General features: G+C 40.5%; 1 protein-coding gene across 2 annotated transcripts in view; it reads left to right on the top strand.

Moving 5' to 3' along the window:
• The window catches only part of LOC113125070 (mediator of RNA polymerase II transcription subunit 13-like), a 67,503-nt gene that overhangs the window by 44,207 nt on the left and 8,301 nt on the right, over positions 1-14,995 (top strand). For both annotated transcript variants that reach the window (XM_026298350.2, XM_026298349.2), the window contains exons 4-14: positions 19-102; positions 9,333-9,478; positions 10,076-10,282; positions 11,189-11,353; positions 11,772-11,928; positions 12,037-12,141; positions 12,642-13,298; positions 13,604-13,817; positions 14,329-14,407; positions 14,541-14,662; positions 14,881-14,977. In XM_026298350.2, the coding sequence (XP_026154135.1) occupies positions 19-102; positions 9,333-9,478; positions 10,076-10,282; positions 11,189-11,353; positions 11,772-11,928; positions 12,037-12,141; positions 12,642-13,298; positions 13,604-13,817; positions 14,329-14,407; positions 14,541-14,662; positions 14,881-14,977 (2,033 nt within the window). The remainder of the gene's footprint in view (positions 1-18; positions 103-9,332; positions 9,479-10,075; positions 10,283-11,188; positions 11,354-11,771; positions 11,929-12,036; positions 12,142-12,641; positions 13,299-13,603; positions 13,818-14,328; positions 14,408-14,540; positions 14,663-14,880; positions 14,978-14,995) is intronic.

Genomic DNA, 14,995 nt, shown 5'->3' with positions numbered 1-14,995 from the left:
ATCTCTTTTCTGCTGCAGGTGTCTGATGGATAAGGGATTTGTTCGGATTGGGAAGTGGTTCTTCAAGCCACATGGACTGGAAGAAAAGTCTTTGGGCAACAGGTAAGTGAGCGATCAGCCCACACACATCCTCGTCACATATCATTGCTGGGATTCTCTGGAATTTATTCGTGTTTTTGTGCCCATGTGGTTTCATATACGTTAGACTGTGAGAAAAATATACATTACAGAATTACTACGGCTGGCCTGTCATGTGATTCGGTGTTTGTCAAGTCTCCTCTCCTTAATGTTCCAGTGGCTGGTTCATGGTGTGAGATTATTAAAAACGCTGGATGGTGAACAGTGGTGAGAGGTGAGAGCTGGGCTGAGTGGAGCTCTCACAGCTCTGTCTCTCTAAGGGTGAGGGGAGGGTGGCTGTGTGCATGCCTGTGTCATGCTGTGTAATTGTGTAGGCAATGTGGGAGACAGACAGAGAGACTGAAATGGAGTAAAAAGAGGGGCGGGTGTAATGACAGTAGCTCAACTTGTTGCTTCAGCCATTATAGTTCCCTCACAGATCAGTCTGCCCACTTCAGCTTCTTCTGCTGGTGAGGATGTAACATTCCTTACATCTCTAACATAGTGATGCTGAAATGCTGAGTTTTCAAGTAAATAGCTCCAAGGAAAACATTTAGCTAGAAATCAGTCTAAAATAGGACTTAGAGGCAGGAAACAAAAATCATCCATTTTCTTGTTTTTACTTTGTAGGTTTTGAACTGGAGAGCTGTAAATTATGTTGTCATTTAAATGTGGTGCAAATTAAGAGACGCACAGGAAACTCTCGCACACTGAAATTTGCTGATTTAAGTGCACTGATGTGTTGTGGCAAACTCAGGTTTGCTGTTCAGAGCAGGTGGATTTCTCTCACACTGCAACTTGAGAAAGTGTCTGTCACTTGTACACTTGTAGTGTTCTGATACTTACAAACGCTCCTGTGTAGAAATACTAAAGATAAAACCTAAGTAAATGAGTAGGGAAACAGTAAATGTACATGTTTTGTTGCAGGAGCCATTTAATAATTTAGTGAGAATGAAAAGGATGTGAGTCACATGCAATAACCTCACCAGATCTCAATATGAGTGAGATTTTAGCTTGAGGTGTTGGACACTATTGAAGCTGTTCTGGTGTATCATTGTTGGCAGCTCATAAACCTTCTCAGACACATGCTGTTTTACTCTTTAACTTATAAACTATCTGCACATATAATATTAACTATAATGGCTTGTGAATTAGTTTATGTAAATGTTAGCGTATGTAGGACTGTAGCATTTGTGTCTGACACTGTGTCTGAAAGGACACAGAGAGAGACAGACAGAGAGAGATAGAGAGAGATAGAGAGAGAGAGATGAAGGCCATAGTCCCTGAGTGTGTGCAGATATAGTTGTGCTCATAACTTTTTTTTAAATGCCATAAATGATCATACAGAAAACTTTCCTTTTATAAGAAAGATGGTATCTTTAATAGCTGCTCCTTTAAAAGGCAGACACAGGTTCTGCATGTTCAGTTATATTTTGCAAAGAAAGGCCAATGTTTCTGAAACTGTGTCAGACAGGTGTGTAAATTTATTAGCACAACTGTATAAACTGAATGCCAAATAACCTGGTGGCATTCTCTCTGCAATGGATATCAGTTATTATATCTAAACTTTTTTTTTTTCACTTCTGGCAGTTTACTGTTTACCTTTGTACTGGACTTAAACTGCTTAATATTCAATAAACATTAGAATAATTGGAATGTCTTTTTCTGTTGCATCATGTACAGTAATTCCTCTTCATTTTGACAGCTCTGTATGAATATGTTGTCAAGTGGTATGCCCCCTGCTGAGCCAGTCCTGACTTGTACTGAGTGTGAATTATTGAACATCCTGGAAGGAGAGACAGAGAGGGAGAAGGGGAGAAATATTCGTCAACACACAGACACAAACAAATACAAATCTTATATAGATGTCTGCACTAGCTGTAAATTCTCAGGCTTGCATTCTGCACCATGTATCACATTGTGTAAGTGAACTATGATGATTTTTCCCCACATATCTTCACTGCTTGCTTCCAGCACACATTAAGTCATAAATGCCCCCTGCCCAACACACACACACACACACCCGCACGCACGCACACGCACGCACACACACACACACACACACACACACACATACTCACTCACCATGCCTTGTTCTTAGAATAGCAGTGCTGCCCTAGAGTTTGTTCGTTTGTTCTAATACGGTCATGACAGACCCTGCAGATTTCTTGACCATCAGTGAGACATACACTGACCTCCTGCCTCAGATACAACCAGCTCCTTTGTCTTGTCTTCACTCCCACACTGTTCCTTTCACCTCCAACAGGGGGCACTTCAGTGCTTATATCCATGCCATGCCCCTTTACCCGTGCCAACTCCTGCTCCTTGGTGCTCCTGCCTTTGTCAGGCATATCTGCTGTTTATCTTATAAGTGGCCCCAGGGAATAGTGAGGATTGGCACATCCAGCAGAAGATTCCCAAACCAGCCTCTCCATCCCCCCACCAACCTACAGTAACACTCCTACTCTCTTTGTGTCTGAATGGGAGGTAAGCACTCTAGGTTGGTAGCGGATTGCATCAGACGCTGAGGGGAGTTAGAGCGAGAGAGAGTTACAGGAATACAGCGAGAGGCTGAGAGGAGAGGCAGGAGACAGAGGAAGAGCAGGCGGGGAGGCTCAGTGTATGTGGTGGGGAGGCTGGGATCGCCAAACATGGGTGGAGGGGGGGGGTCGTAAATTAATCATTACTATAGATGGCTAAATGGATGTATTAGAATCTTTCTCTCTCACTAGTGCAGTCAATTCTATGCATGCCAAGTACAGTATAGAGTATATTTGTTAATCTAGGTGCTTTTAATGGTCATATAGCGATGCATAAATAATGTTTGTGTTTTACTGTGTAACAGAGCAGTCCTCTTGTACTGGCCATGAAACAGAAACAAGTTGCACCGCCTGTTTAAAGTACTCGTTAAAAATCTCCAAAACCTTTAGCTGACCTGACAGAAGCGCATTATTAATACACTACAAGTCATCTCCTCTCCTCTGCTCTTACAAGGTCATAGAATCTCTTGAGAAAAAAAAACGTATAAAAACCTCCTCCTTTCTCATCCCTGTTCCTCTGTTCTCTATATTTTACTAATACTGGACATGCATCTCCAATTAGCCAATAGAATTAGTACAATATATTTACTGATGCCAAGATTTTTGTTTTGCACAATTAAAATGTCATGGTAAATGGAATAGATATATTCAGTAGAAAGTCCTCCTGAGTATAAAAATCTTAAATTCAGTCACGTGTCTGAATAGGAGGAAAGCACTGTAGGTTGGATCAAAACATCAGACGGTGCTTTCAGGGACTTAAATATACCTTTATTCTTCATCTTGATTGCAAATAGAATCAAATGTAATTTCTAAAAATGATTAGGAAATGTAAAAGTTAAGACAGCTTGTCTTGACGTAAATTCAGTCTTGTCTGGGACCTGATGGTATTTTAGAGTTGTTTCTGTGTGATATGTGAATGGTGTACACTGATGTGCTAGTATTAGGGGCCAGCTGACTGACTGGTTGCAAAACTGACTGACAAGAAAAAAGTCCACTGAAGTGGAAATTTATTGACTAACTGGCAGACTAGATGGAGGTGGTGAAATAAGTTACTGGTTGAATGAATGATGGACTGAGTGAAATATTTTGGCTTGAATTACAGTTGTGAAAAATCCACTAACAAGGATTAGGGGTTTGGAATTAGACCTTTATGTGGATATTTACTAAACCAGATGCGCAATACTGCCAGATGCCAAAATTATTACGTCCTCACAATTTTTGTATTCGGCAGTGTATTTACCTTGTGACGTGAATGAGCACAGCTGCAGCAGTGTTCATGGTTTGACTGTTTTTAGTACTTAAGTCAGAAAATAGCCACTATTAAGGAGATGACCCCCTAATTCCTTTTGTTCCTTTCTCCCTTTACTTCTCTAAGAATTTGGAATTTAATTACTATTGCATATTTTAATTGAAAACCATCAGGATAGTGAACTCATTTATGTACTACTTTTACAACTCCAGTCAGGTCAAAACTTAAATTAACCATTTAGCTTCATCTCCTCTTTGCGTCACCTTTTATAATCTTTTCTTATATCCCCAGTCTATGTGCCTTTCTTAGTGAAGTCACTTATGTTTAACATCCCTCACCTGACTAGGACGGTTGTGTAATTTAATTTGTCTCAAACCTTTTGAGCATACTACTCCATTTGCTGCCTCCTGTAATAAAATTTCACATTAACTTAGGTGTTCCTGTTTTTTTTTTTTTTTTTTTTTTTTCAAAATTAGATTTATGTTTTTTGCAGAGCTGTAGAAAAGTAATGTGTGTTCAGAAGAAACGCCTCTAGCTTTGCTTTTTTCTTTCCAAAGCATTGAGCTCTAACCTACTGCAAAGATTAAATTACACTGAAATGTGTAGGTAAAATAACAATTAAAAACACTTTTTAGCCATTGATCAATTAGAATATTACTGATGTTATTACTAATATAATTGTATGTGCTTGTGTCCATCATCAGTACAAAGGCTTTCAGAGAGAGGTCACTGGAAAACCCATAGTATTTAAATACAGCAGCTTATGGATAGATCTATAAAGTGTCTCATTGATTGACTACATGTACTGTGAGCCATAAAAACTTTAATGTACTACAGAGGAATGAGCCAGTGTCTGATGTTATGTTATGTTTTTCAGCTTTTAACTGTGCTATTCAAGTCATTTTTGCGCTTCAGGGTAAAAGTGCAGGGGGGTCACTCTTTCATTCATTCATTGTGCTTGTTAAATATTAAGGTTTGCTGAAATATTTTCATTTTCTCATTTGAACTACATGTGTATTGGAACTTGCTAGAGACAAAAAGCAGAGAACACATGATAAACTATCCTCTCAGTTTCTAATATTACCAGGTAAAATCACTCTGAGCGAGAGAAGAAAGGAAAAACACAGATCAATAGAGAAGACAGTGATACATCACAGCAAGAGCCTCCCAACAGATCATTTTCCTCTTTTTTAATTAGGACCATAGATATGAAGATAAAAGCCCATGGTACCTTGTATTGATGTTCTCACTGAGGTTAGCGACTTAGGCTTTTTAACTTAGCACCACTGGTGTGTGAATAGTCAAATGGTCTGCTGTTTTTCAGGACTTACACTATTTCATCTAATTTCACTTGCAATAGACAAATATTTTTCTGTGCTTTTTATGCCCATAGAGAGGGCACTGAGTGCACAGTTTGTGTCCTTGAGCTTGGCACCTTTTTCCTTGTGAATCCATATATAGTTAGAACAGTGTTTGAGCACAAACATTGTGATAGCAACACTGGCTAAAGCCACCCACTGGGGGCCACTGAATAATACATCAAGCTCACTGTACTTCGCTTATGCTCATGTTAATAATGGTATGTGTTTGTTACGTGTACATGCAGGAGCATATTCACACATCTGCATAAGCCTGAGCATATTATGGATGTTTGGTAGTCTGGCAGGATTCGTTTGTATGGATTAAACTTCATGTGCAAGTGCAGAGGAGGGATGTTTGTATACATGCTGCTCACAAGAGGGTAAACATCCTCTACATCAGTCCACATATGCCACGGGATCTTCTACATTCATGTGTTTCCGAGAGATGTGGTTGGATTGTGCAGGAAGGTTTATGCCACTAGAAGGGTGAAGATAACTCATTATAGTGTTGCTGTGGCAGCAGACGGAGAATTTACAGTCTAGATTAATCCTCCAGATTTGATGCTATCATGCATGTGACTGTAGCTGATGATATCTAAAGACAGTTATAACATCATGGGTTTTAGGTGCCTGTAATACTGGCAGCTTTGTGCATCTTGCACACAGTTGTTTTACAGTTTATTGTTTTCTATCTTCTTTAATCTAATCTTTATCTTTTTCCCTGCTGGTTTAGACACAAGAGCAGCCCGACAACCAAGATAACCATTGTTATGTTGCGAGCATGTGATTGTACACACAGATGCGTGTGTGTCAAGTCTGTGATGCATGTCGGACATTAACCAGCTCCCCTGCTGTCTGGCTGCCTGCTAGCATTCTGATGGGCTGAAAAGACACATGTCGCAACACAGTCACTTTTCCTTTTCTTCAGTGGCATTCAGACATGAATATGATGTGTGTTTCCATCTTAGTACATTAACTGTAGGTGTACTGTATGTGTGTGCGTGTCTCCATCCACATGCACGCAGTCGTGTGTGGTATTTGCACACGTATGCTATCCTAAACTGAATTTCTGCTGTTAACTGTGCTGTATAGATTAAAACATGTACAGCACTGTACATATGGAATCAAATGAAATCAGCACACTGACACACACACACCCATGGACAGTATGTGATGTGTCTGTGTGTTCTCCGACTGATTGATTACACCATAAAATTGTGCTCTGTAGCCACCCATTAAAACTCTGATCTCATCGATATGTGTGCAGCAATTGCAGTGCGTGGCACTGAATTATTCACCTCCTCTTTTCTCTTGTTCACTTGTTTTTTTTTCCTCATTCCTCATTTTATACTGTATTTTTCTTTCATTCTCCTCTAAATTTCCCCTCCATCCTTTTTTGTCGTATTCATGCACTTCCTTAATTTTTCTACATCTAGTGCTCGCTCTATCTCCATTGCTGCCTTTCTTTCTACTCTGCTCTTCCTTTTTTCCTTCTCCTTCTTTCAAAGTGCCCCCCTCCCACCTCCACAACTCCACCTCTCCTTCTCTCCTCTCTCTATCTCTTCAGTACTGTCAGCCCTGAGGCAAGTCTCAGCCATCACTCTGCTTCATTTATTAATACCTGTACTCATACAGCCCAGCAAACACAGCTGCCTCACATCTCAGCCGACTGTTCTCTCTCACACACACACACACACTCACACACGCACGTGCACACGCACACGCACCTGCAAATGCTTGCCGTCTGCACAAATGTCCCAGAGGATGCAAGGCGCCCAGTGTGTCCACACACTCACACCCGCTTACTGTGCAGGAAAATGCCCTTTGTAAAAGGACAGGGGACATCAATCTCCCAGCTGCATCAGCCTACCGAGTGATGCTCTGTTTGTAGTTCTGCTTTTCCCTGACTCGCATTTAATTGCACTTTATTGCTTTTTTAATAGATCTTAGCTCATAATTGTTGCACATTAGCTATTAGTTAGAGTGACTGGTTATATATAGTATATCAGTTGGAATTGTTTACCCAACTAAACTTTCCCTCTCTACACAATATTAAATTGCTTAAATCATTTTAATCAGTAGCCTTTGTTGGACTTTGTAACAGCATGTATAAAAAAAAATTAAATGAATTAAGAGTACAGAGGTGAACCATTTTCAGCACACAGTCATTTCAGCTGAAATACTGACAGACCCAGCCCCTAATTCTGTTGTCTTGCAGCCTGATTTTGAAACACAGAGATAGAGACAAAGACACAAAGAGAACAGAGATCATTTCCAACTGCGCTTCCCTGCTATTTGGCCAGACTTGTGGTTTTATGAGGTGTCTTAAGGGAGTCGTGTTTTTGCACACACATCAGCCTCGATCAGTACACACACATCTCATAAAAATATAAAATAACAATATAAACAGAATTATCAACACAAGAGGGAAGTAAATTCTAATGGATGCTTCACTTTACAGCCTTATTTAATCTGTGCAGGGCTGTTAGGACTGTAAGTCCAAGCAGAACAGAAAGTGTAACAGAGTGAAACACAGAAAATCAATCAGTCAAATAATTAGTTAGCCAATAAAAATAGAAAAACATTTAAAATTTTCCTGAATTTAAGTCTAATTATGTAGATTTAAGCCTTTATATAGAATGAACCACACTTAGAAAATAATGGGAGCATGTTGCAACAGAGATCCTAAAGATCCCTAAATGTAAATTGTGGTTGTTTATGTGCATATGCATGGAATTTAGCTGGACTAGAACTCTTGACTTGCAGCTGTTCCCCTGAGTTTCCCCATGCTGCTATATATAACTCTTCATATGGCGTAATTATGCACTGAGGACAAGGTTGGAGGCCAGTGACATTGAAAGCAGTCTGACTTGTGTTGAGATGTGAATTGTGGCAAAGATGGACTAGTGCTTTGCAAGTGTTTGCCTGTTTGTCGCAGACCTGTGCATGCATATGTATGTGCCTTAGCTCTGTTCTTCCTCCTGTGATTGTGCAGTCCTGTGTTCAAACCACCTGCTGTTGTGAGTTTTTTTTTCCCCTCACTCTCTCTTAGAGCATCAGGAATGTTTATGAAACCTCTTGTCTCCTTGGGTGCAGTCAGCGCCATCTGGAGGCCGTCACGGTTAATGCCATAAGCTATTTGGCTCTCTCATGACTGTGTTTAGTTCTGCCCATGAGTGACTGGAACTGGCCATTTTATTGAATTTGATGATCCATTACGACTCAAATGGAGGTCCAGCTCCCTAAGGGCAAAGGAGATATTGCATAGGCAGCAGGGCAATCACAAGGAGATTACAGTACCTGCTGACTTTATTGTCAGTCTGATATATATATGAACCAAGGTGGTAAGGAGTTTTATAGATTAAAAATATACATCAGCACAGCCGTCTTGGTCGTTAATGATGTCCAGCCAGCCCACTGGTATATAGATATATGCAATAAGGCCCTCACAATTACTCCACTGTGATTAAAAAAAAAAAGAGCAATCCATGACAAACTATTCCTGGGCTGTGCAATAAAGAGAACGATGCATATGTACACATGTAGTCACCACAATCAGTCATAAGCAAATGAGGATTTATACCTGCAATAAGGAGCCTATGTGGGAAATGATGAAGATGATCAATGTAGGCAATGCTCAGCAAGCCTTTTACATAGACTCATTCTGAGTGTATTCTCTAAATTGCTGTTTGGAGAAAAGCACTTATCATCTGTCATGCCGCTGCCTCAATAGATGCAATTCATGGATTTATTTTGTATCAAGTTTAACACAATTAAATGTCATTTCGGTTCAATCTAAATGTTACTTTAATTGGGTTAACAGTCATGTCGCTTAATTCATATGCAATTAAAATGGACAAAGAGGCCAGTGTTTGTTTTACAACGCAAGCACAGATTGTCATTTAATTTGTTTTTATGTTGTGTAGAAGCTGAAGCTCAGAGTGAAGAGTTTATTCATGCCTGTCACTGTAAACACACCGGAGATATATACACCGTCACATAACTGTACTTTTTCCACCCCTCCCTGTTCTCAGGATCTAAATGTTTACTGTCCTCTGTCCCCAGTGAGCACCTGTCATGTTCCTTCTCCTTCTTCCTCCACGGGGAGAGCAATGTGTGCACGAGCGTGGAGATCGCCCAGCACCAGCCCTCATACCACATCACAGAACACCACATCCGCCTTGCGCAGACCTCCATCACACCAGTACAAGGTGATGCCACAAACTCATTGTTGTCTTCTGTGACCTGTATAGACAGAACAAAACAAATATGATGTTGACTAAGCATGCACTGCAATCAAACACAACCCAAAATGTGTTACTACTAACAAAATTAAAATGTTCATTATCTATGAATTATATTTTATATGTTCTTTGTAAATTTCTTATGCAAAACAACTATCTGTAAAACAACTAGCTACTATAGCTCTTAGATAAATGTAGTAAAAAGTACATTATTTCTCTTCAAACTGCTTTGGATGGAACATGAGTGAGTACATAAAAATTGTATTTAAAATGTGCTTAGTCATATCCTGATATAAAAGTTAGTAGAAGGTCCTGATTTGATAAAGATTATATAAGCTTATCTCATGCTCCTTATTGGCCAAAACAGAAATGCTGCCAAACAATTACATGAAATCAGGTTATTATGGGCAAAGTAAAGGAAGTGTATTATTTTGCAGCTCCTCTGTTTGCATCTTTTTTGCACAATATAATAAAATCCAGTATATTTAATGAAATTATTTGAGGTCCCTGCTTAGATCGTGCTTTACATCTTCCCTCTTTCTAATTTGTTTTATCTGTATGCAGTCATCCTGAGTCCATACGGACTGGGCGGCACTCTTACAGGCCAGGCCTACAAGACGAGCGACCCAGCAGCCCGGAAACTGATGGAAGAATGGAGCTACTTTTACCCCATGGTACTTCAGCAGAGAGACGGACGTGTAGAAAAGGAAAAAGAAGAAGCAAGCCAGGCCTATGACCGTAACTGTCATGTGGCAGTGGAGGTCATTGTAGGTACGGATATATGTAACTGTAACTGTATAGAAAAAGGAAAAATGCATCTCCACTAGCATAATGTAGGAAACATCAAGTCAAGCATTTAGACTCTTGCAGAATGTTATATAATTGCTCAGATGTAAATAATAGAAGAATGCATTTGAACATCAGTATAAGGACATTAGATGGCACTGTACTAAACAGTGAGCGACCAACATCACATTGATTACCCTTAGTCTCCATGTAGACTCCCAGGCAGAGGTATTAATGGATGGGAGGCCATTGAAGTGCACATTGGCTGCAGTGATCCTCAGTCTTTTAGCACATCTCAGAGTAGAAAAGGGGAAATGACTGGAAGGTAAGAGACGAGCGAGTAGGAAATAGAGAGAGAAAAGATAGGGAAGATGAGGTTAAAGCCCCAGGGAGTAACTCTAACAGCTTTGTCTAATCAGCCTGATCCCACAGCGTTGGTTTGACCTGATTATAATCAAAACTCTTATGCATACCAGTGACTTTTACATCTAAAGTGGAAAGCCTGTCTTGTCTCAGCTGCCTGAAATAATAGCGAAGAATTGTGTATAAAGGGATTTAAGATTATATGTTTTATATGAGCAGTGAGTGAGAAAGTGTTTTAATATATTAATAGAAAAAGAGCAAGTGCATCACATGTACAATATAGATACTGTACTTGTGGCAACTTATTACACACATATATAGTTTTCACCAACAAAACATTAGTTAATGTGTAGATTGGTGAGGGTATAATGATTCTTATGTGTGTGTTGCATAATAAAGCTGACTCCTACAGACACCTACAGATGGTGCTCATTTGGACAGTTTCAATAAACCTTGAAGGTGAAAGTGAGCAGCTGCCATCCTGTTGTTTCACAATGGCAAATAACGTCCTTCTTTTCATCTTTGTAGGTGGAGTGAGGATGACCTACCCAGCTGCTTTTGTGCTGATTGCCCAGGGGGACCTACCAGTGGAGCAGCCTCCACCTGCTCCTGCAGCTCAGGGCCTCAACAGGGAGTCGAACCACTGCAGCATACCACTCACACCACCAACGTCACCAGAGCAGCCCTGCTCAGGTACCAAATACTGTACACACAGAGACCTTATATGCACACATACAGTAGGACATTAGATAGCACATTATACTTACGTGTTGACATGTTGGAACCTCTCAGAAAAAAAAACTTAAATGTAAACCACATTACAGTTAATTTATCAGTACATAAATGTATTATGTATTATTTACTGATTAATGAAAACAGAAGTATATTCTGTATGTGATGAAGAGTTCTATTTATTCTGCTGTAAAATTATTCTTCTGTTATATTATTATTCTGTATTAGTATTAGTAGCCAATTCAATGTTATATTACTTACTTACTCTCTAACCAGCAGATGGAAATTGGAGTAAAAATCTGTGCTGAAATATGACACACCTAATTGTGTTTGACAGTCTTGTGCTCAGTAACATTTGTCCCACCCTTCATCTTTTCAGCGGACAGTGGCTTTGTGACCTCCGTCTCTAGTGTCCCCACATCAGACGGCAGCATGGGAATCACTAGTATCAGCCCAAAGCATTCTGGGAAGAAACTGTCTTGTCAGGTGGTCCATCAGGCTTGGAGGGAGTGTTATCTCAACCAGCATCAACACACGTAAGTTTCACTATTGCTGAGTTTGTTTCCTCTGTTTGGCGTGAGGATTATGGGAGTGAAGTGATGCAGCTGAGCTGTTGCCCTCATGGATCATTTTGTTCCCTTTAGACCGAATCAGCCGACTGATGCGACGCCTAAGAAGGAACTGCCAAATGGAGTTACCCCGTGGGACTTCAATGATCTGGGAGCAAGAGCTCACTGCAGCTGTTCCAGGTAGCACAGAGCTGAAACCAAGCTGTTCAGTACCAGCAGTATACAGTATATAAGGCTGTTTTTATAATTGCCAAATAGATCTTCAGGTTTAAAGGTTGCCCCATTTAAAACTTTGCTTAGTACATTTTTAAATATAGGTCAACACACTGTATATACTGTCTTAAATAATATGACTCTTACTGTAGAAATGAGACAAAATACTACTGTTATTGTAAATATTACATATTTTATTTTGAAAATAATACACATATAATAGCTGTCTGAGAAGTCTTCGTTAGCTGATTTTGGGATAATAAAGATAAACTCAAACTGCTGTTTAAACTGTGATAATAAAGCAGCAACTCTGTAATTATGTAATTAGTTAATACTTTGCTTCTTAGTGCCAAGAATAATGAAAACCCTCATTAAAATATACAGGTGCTATAAATACTTGGGGGTAAAACAAATTCTTGTTGGTATTTTCTATTTTAATCGACTTTGTCTTGTTCGACTTGTTACAGGTTGAAGCAGCAGAAGATGAATTTGACCATCACATCCATGGTCAATCCCCAAACTAGTGCCAATGCAGCTCAGTCCTCTGGCCCCTCATTATATCCTCCCTCCCTGCCCAAACACAAGACCAGTGACAAGACAGAAAAGGCTGACAAACAGTCCAAGAAGCCTGCCATGATCCCCTTCCACCATCGACTATCTGTCACACAGGAGACCCCTCTAGAACAGGAATCACCAGGAGGTCCTCAGCTTGGGGGTCTTGTAGTGCTGGAGCCACCGTTGGAGCCTCTGGCCGCTCTGCCAAGCTGCAAGTATCCCAAATCCCTCTCCAATGGCAGGAAAGCCCCTGAGTCCCTTCTCCATTCGCCGATGTCTCCACTCCCGCCCACACTCAGCCCGCACCCTCGGGTGCAGGACGCAGAGGTTTTGGATGGTCCTGTGGATATGGCTGTCTGTCCAGATGGGGCTTCAGGGCTGGGGTTGATTACCAGTGAGACAGCTGTGTATGCAGCTTTGCTGAGGCAGAGGGAGAATGGGGCTGGCTGGTGGAGAGGCTTCAGGACTCCCAGGACTGATAAGACTGACTTCAGTCCCCCTGAACTCCCCACTGATAAAAGAGAGGAAGTGAGGACAGAGATGGCCACAGAAGGAGCTGCACTGAAGAGGTAGGTCAGACACACGATAGCAATATTTTCCAAAAGGTCAGGTGTAGCTGGGAGGGTGTAGGGAGAGGAGGATAGCTAACAGTACTGATAAAGGATTCTGGGAATATTGTATCGAGCTACTTGAGAATACCACCAGAAAATATCAGCAATAAAAACGTGCAGATATTTAGGAATTTAGCAAGTTCATTGGCTAGTACTAGAGCTAGAAGTACTATTTATGATACAGCCAGTGAAAGCACCTGCAGGACAAACAGAATGAGAAACTGTTACTACTACACATTAAAGATTGTATTTGTCTCCCGCAGACTATACACACAGTCTCACAAGAGATTTAAACTCTCAGAGGAGAGGGTGAAGGACCATGTCCACACTTTGGGCCTGTTCCAGCAGCCAGGTGTGGAGGCACTGCGGGAGTCTGGGGATGATCCCTACGATTTCAAGGAAGGAGACATTGAGTACACTTTCTCCACTTCCAAGAGATTAAAGGGCCAAGGGCGAGAACCCAGCAAGAAAGCAAAGGTAAGACAACACAGTTTAAAATACAATGTAGTAACAGTTGATATTCTGAAATGATATAATCAGAAACTATATATTAACTGGGGATCACATGATCAGTTATCAGCAGAGCACATCGTTTTCTTTTTCTAGCTTGCAACTGTACTGCTTGATTTAATATCAATGCTGTCATAAACCTCCTTTCCAGCTGCTGCGCTTTTCAGTGAATGTGCTCTAAAACTCCACTGCAGAGTACCTGCTGAGCACCAGCAAACACCAGAAAGACATAATTAGTGATGAGCTGTTGGAGCATTTAGCAGCTGAGGAGCCAGATATTTCTATCAGGAGTTAGTGGAGACCAGTAACAGAGCGAAAAGACAGCAACAATTGGACTTAAATTCAACAGTTTACAATATTAACATGTGATAGCATGTCAGTCTTATAGTCAGATGTTTTTGGCTAAAATGGCTAAAAATATTACAGTTTTAGTAGTGAGCTGAGAATTTTCTTAATTTTTCTCAAATTACTCCACCAGGGAGAAGAAATCACCAGCAATGGCGCGCTGCCTGATGGGAAAGATGCTATGTCCATTTTTAACTCGGCTCCAAAATCAGGTGGGGTATAGCTTCTGCCATCAATATCATACAGATGTTTTTCAACAGATTGAGTGAAATCAATATTTCAGAGTGCAGTGTTTCATGAGTATTTTTGAGCAGCTGGTCTGAAGTTGTTTGTGTGTTCTTTTAGATGAATCAGGTCAGGATGACGGCGCTGCCAAAGCCAATCCTTCTCTGACCAGAGAAAAAGATCTGGTGGTCAATATCTCTGATCTGGACAACCTGTTTGATGAAGATGAGGAAGACCTGGGGGTGAGACATTGTGGTTTATGTGCTACTTTTTCACAGGTGTTTTATTGTTTTATATTAGCTGTATGACTCTTTCTACAGTTGCATGCTCTGATCTTTAGTGGAAACACAGACAGGTCTTTTTTGTGTTTGTATGTATGTTTTATGCTTCAATATTCTCAAGCACAAAATATTGTATTTAATAAAACTGATCCTCTAATCTTGTGTGTAATAATTTGTAGACTGTTTACACCAACCAGCACTCAACAAAGCTGTCGGTGTCGACAGAAGATCGCCCTATGGGGAAAGAAGGCAGAGTTGCAGTACCTTATCCATCAAGTGAGTCACTTTGATGAG

Source organism: Mastacembelus armatus, chromosome 12 (genome assembly GCF_900324485.2).
Source record: "Mastacembelus armatus chromosome 12, fMasArm1.2, whole genome shotgun sequence".
Lineage (NCBI taxonomy): Eukaryota > Metazoa > Chordata > Actinopteri > Synbranchiformes > Mastacembelidae > Mastacembelus > Mastacembelus armatus.
Note: the sequence above shows the minus strand (reverse complement) of the source record. Positions and strands in the feature narration are given on the sequence as shown.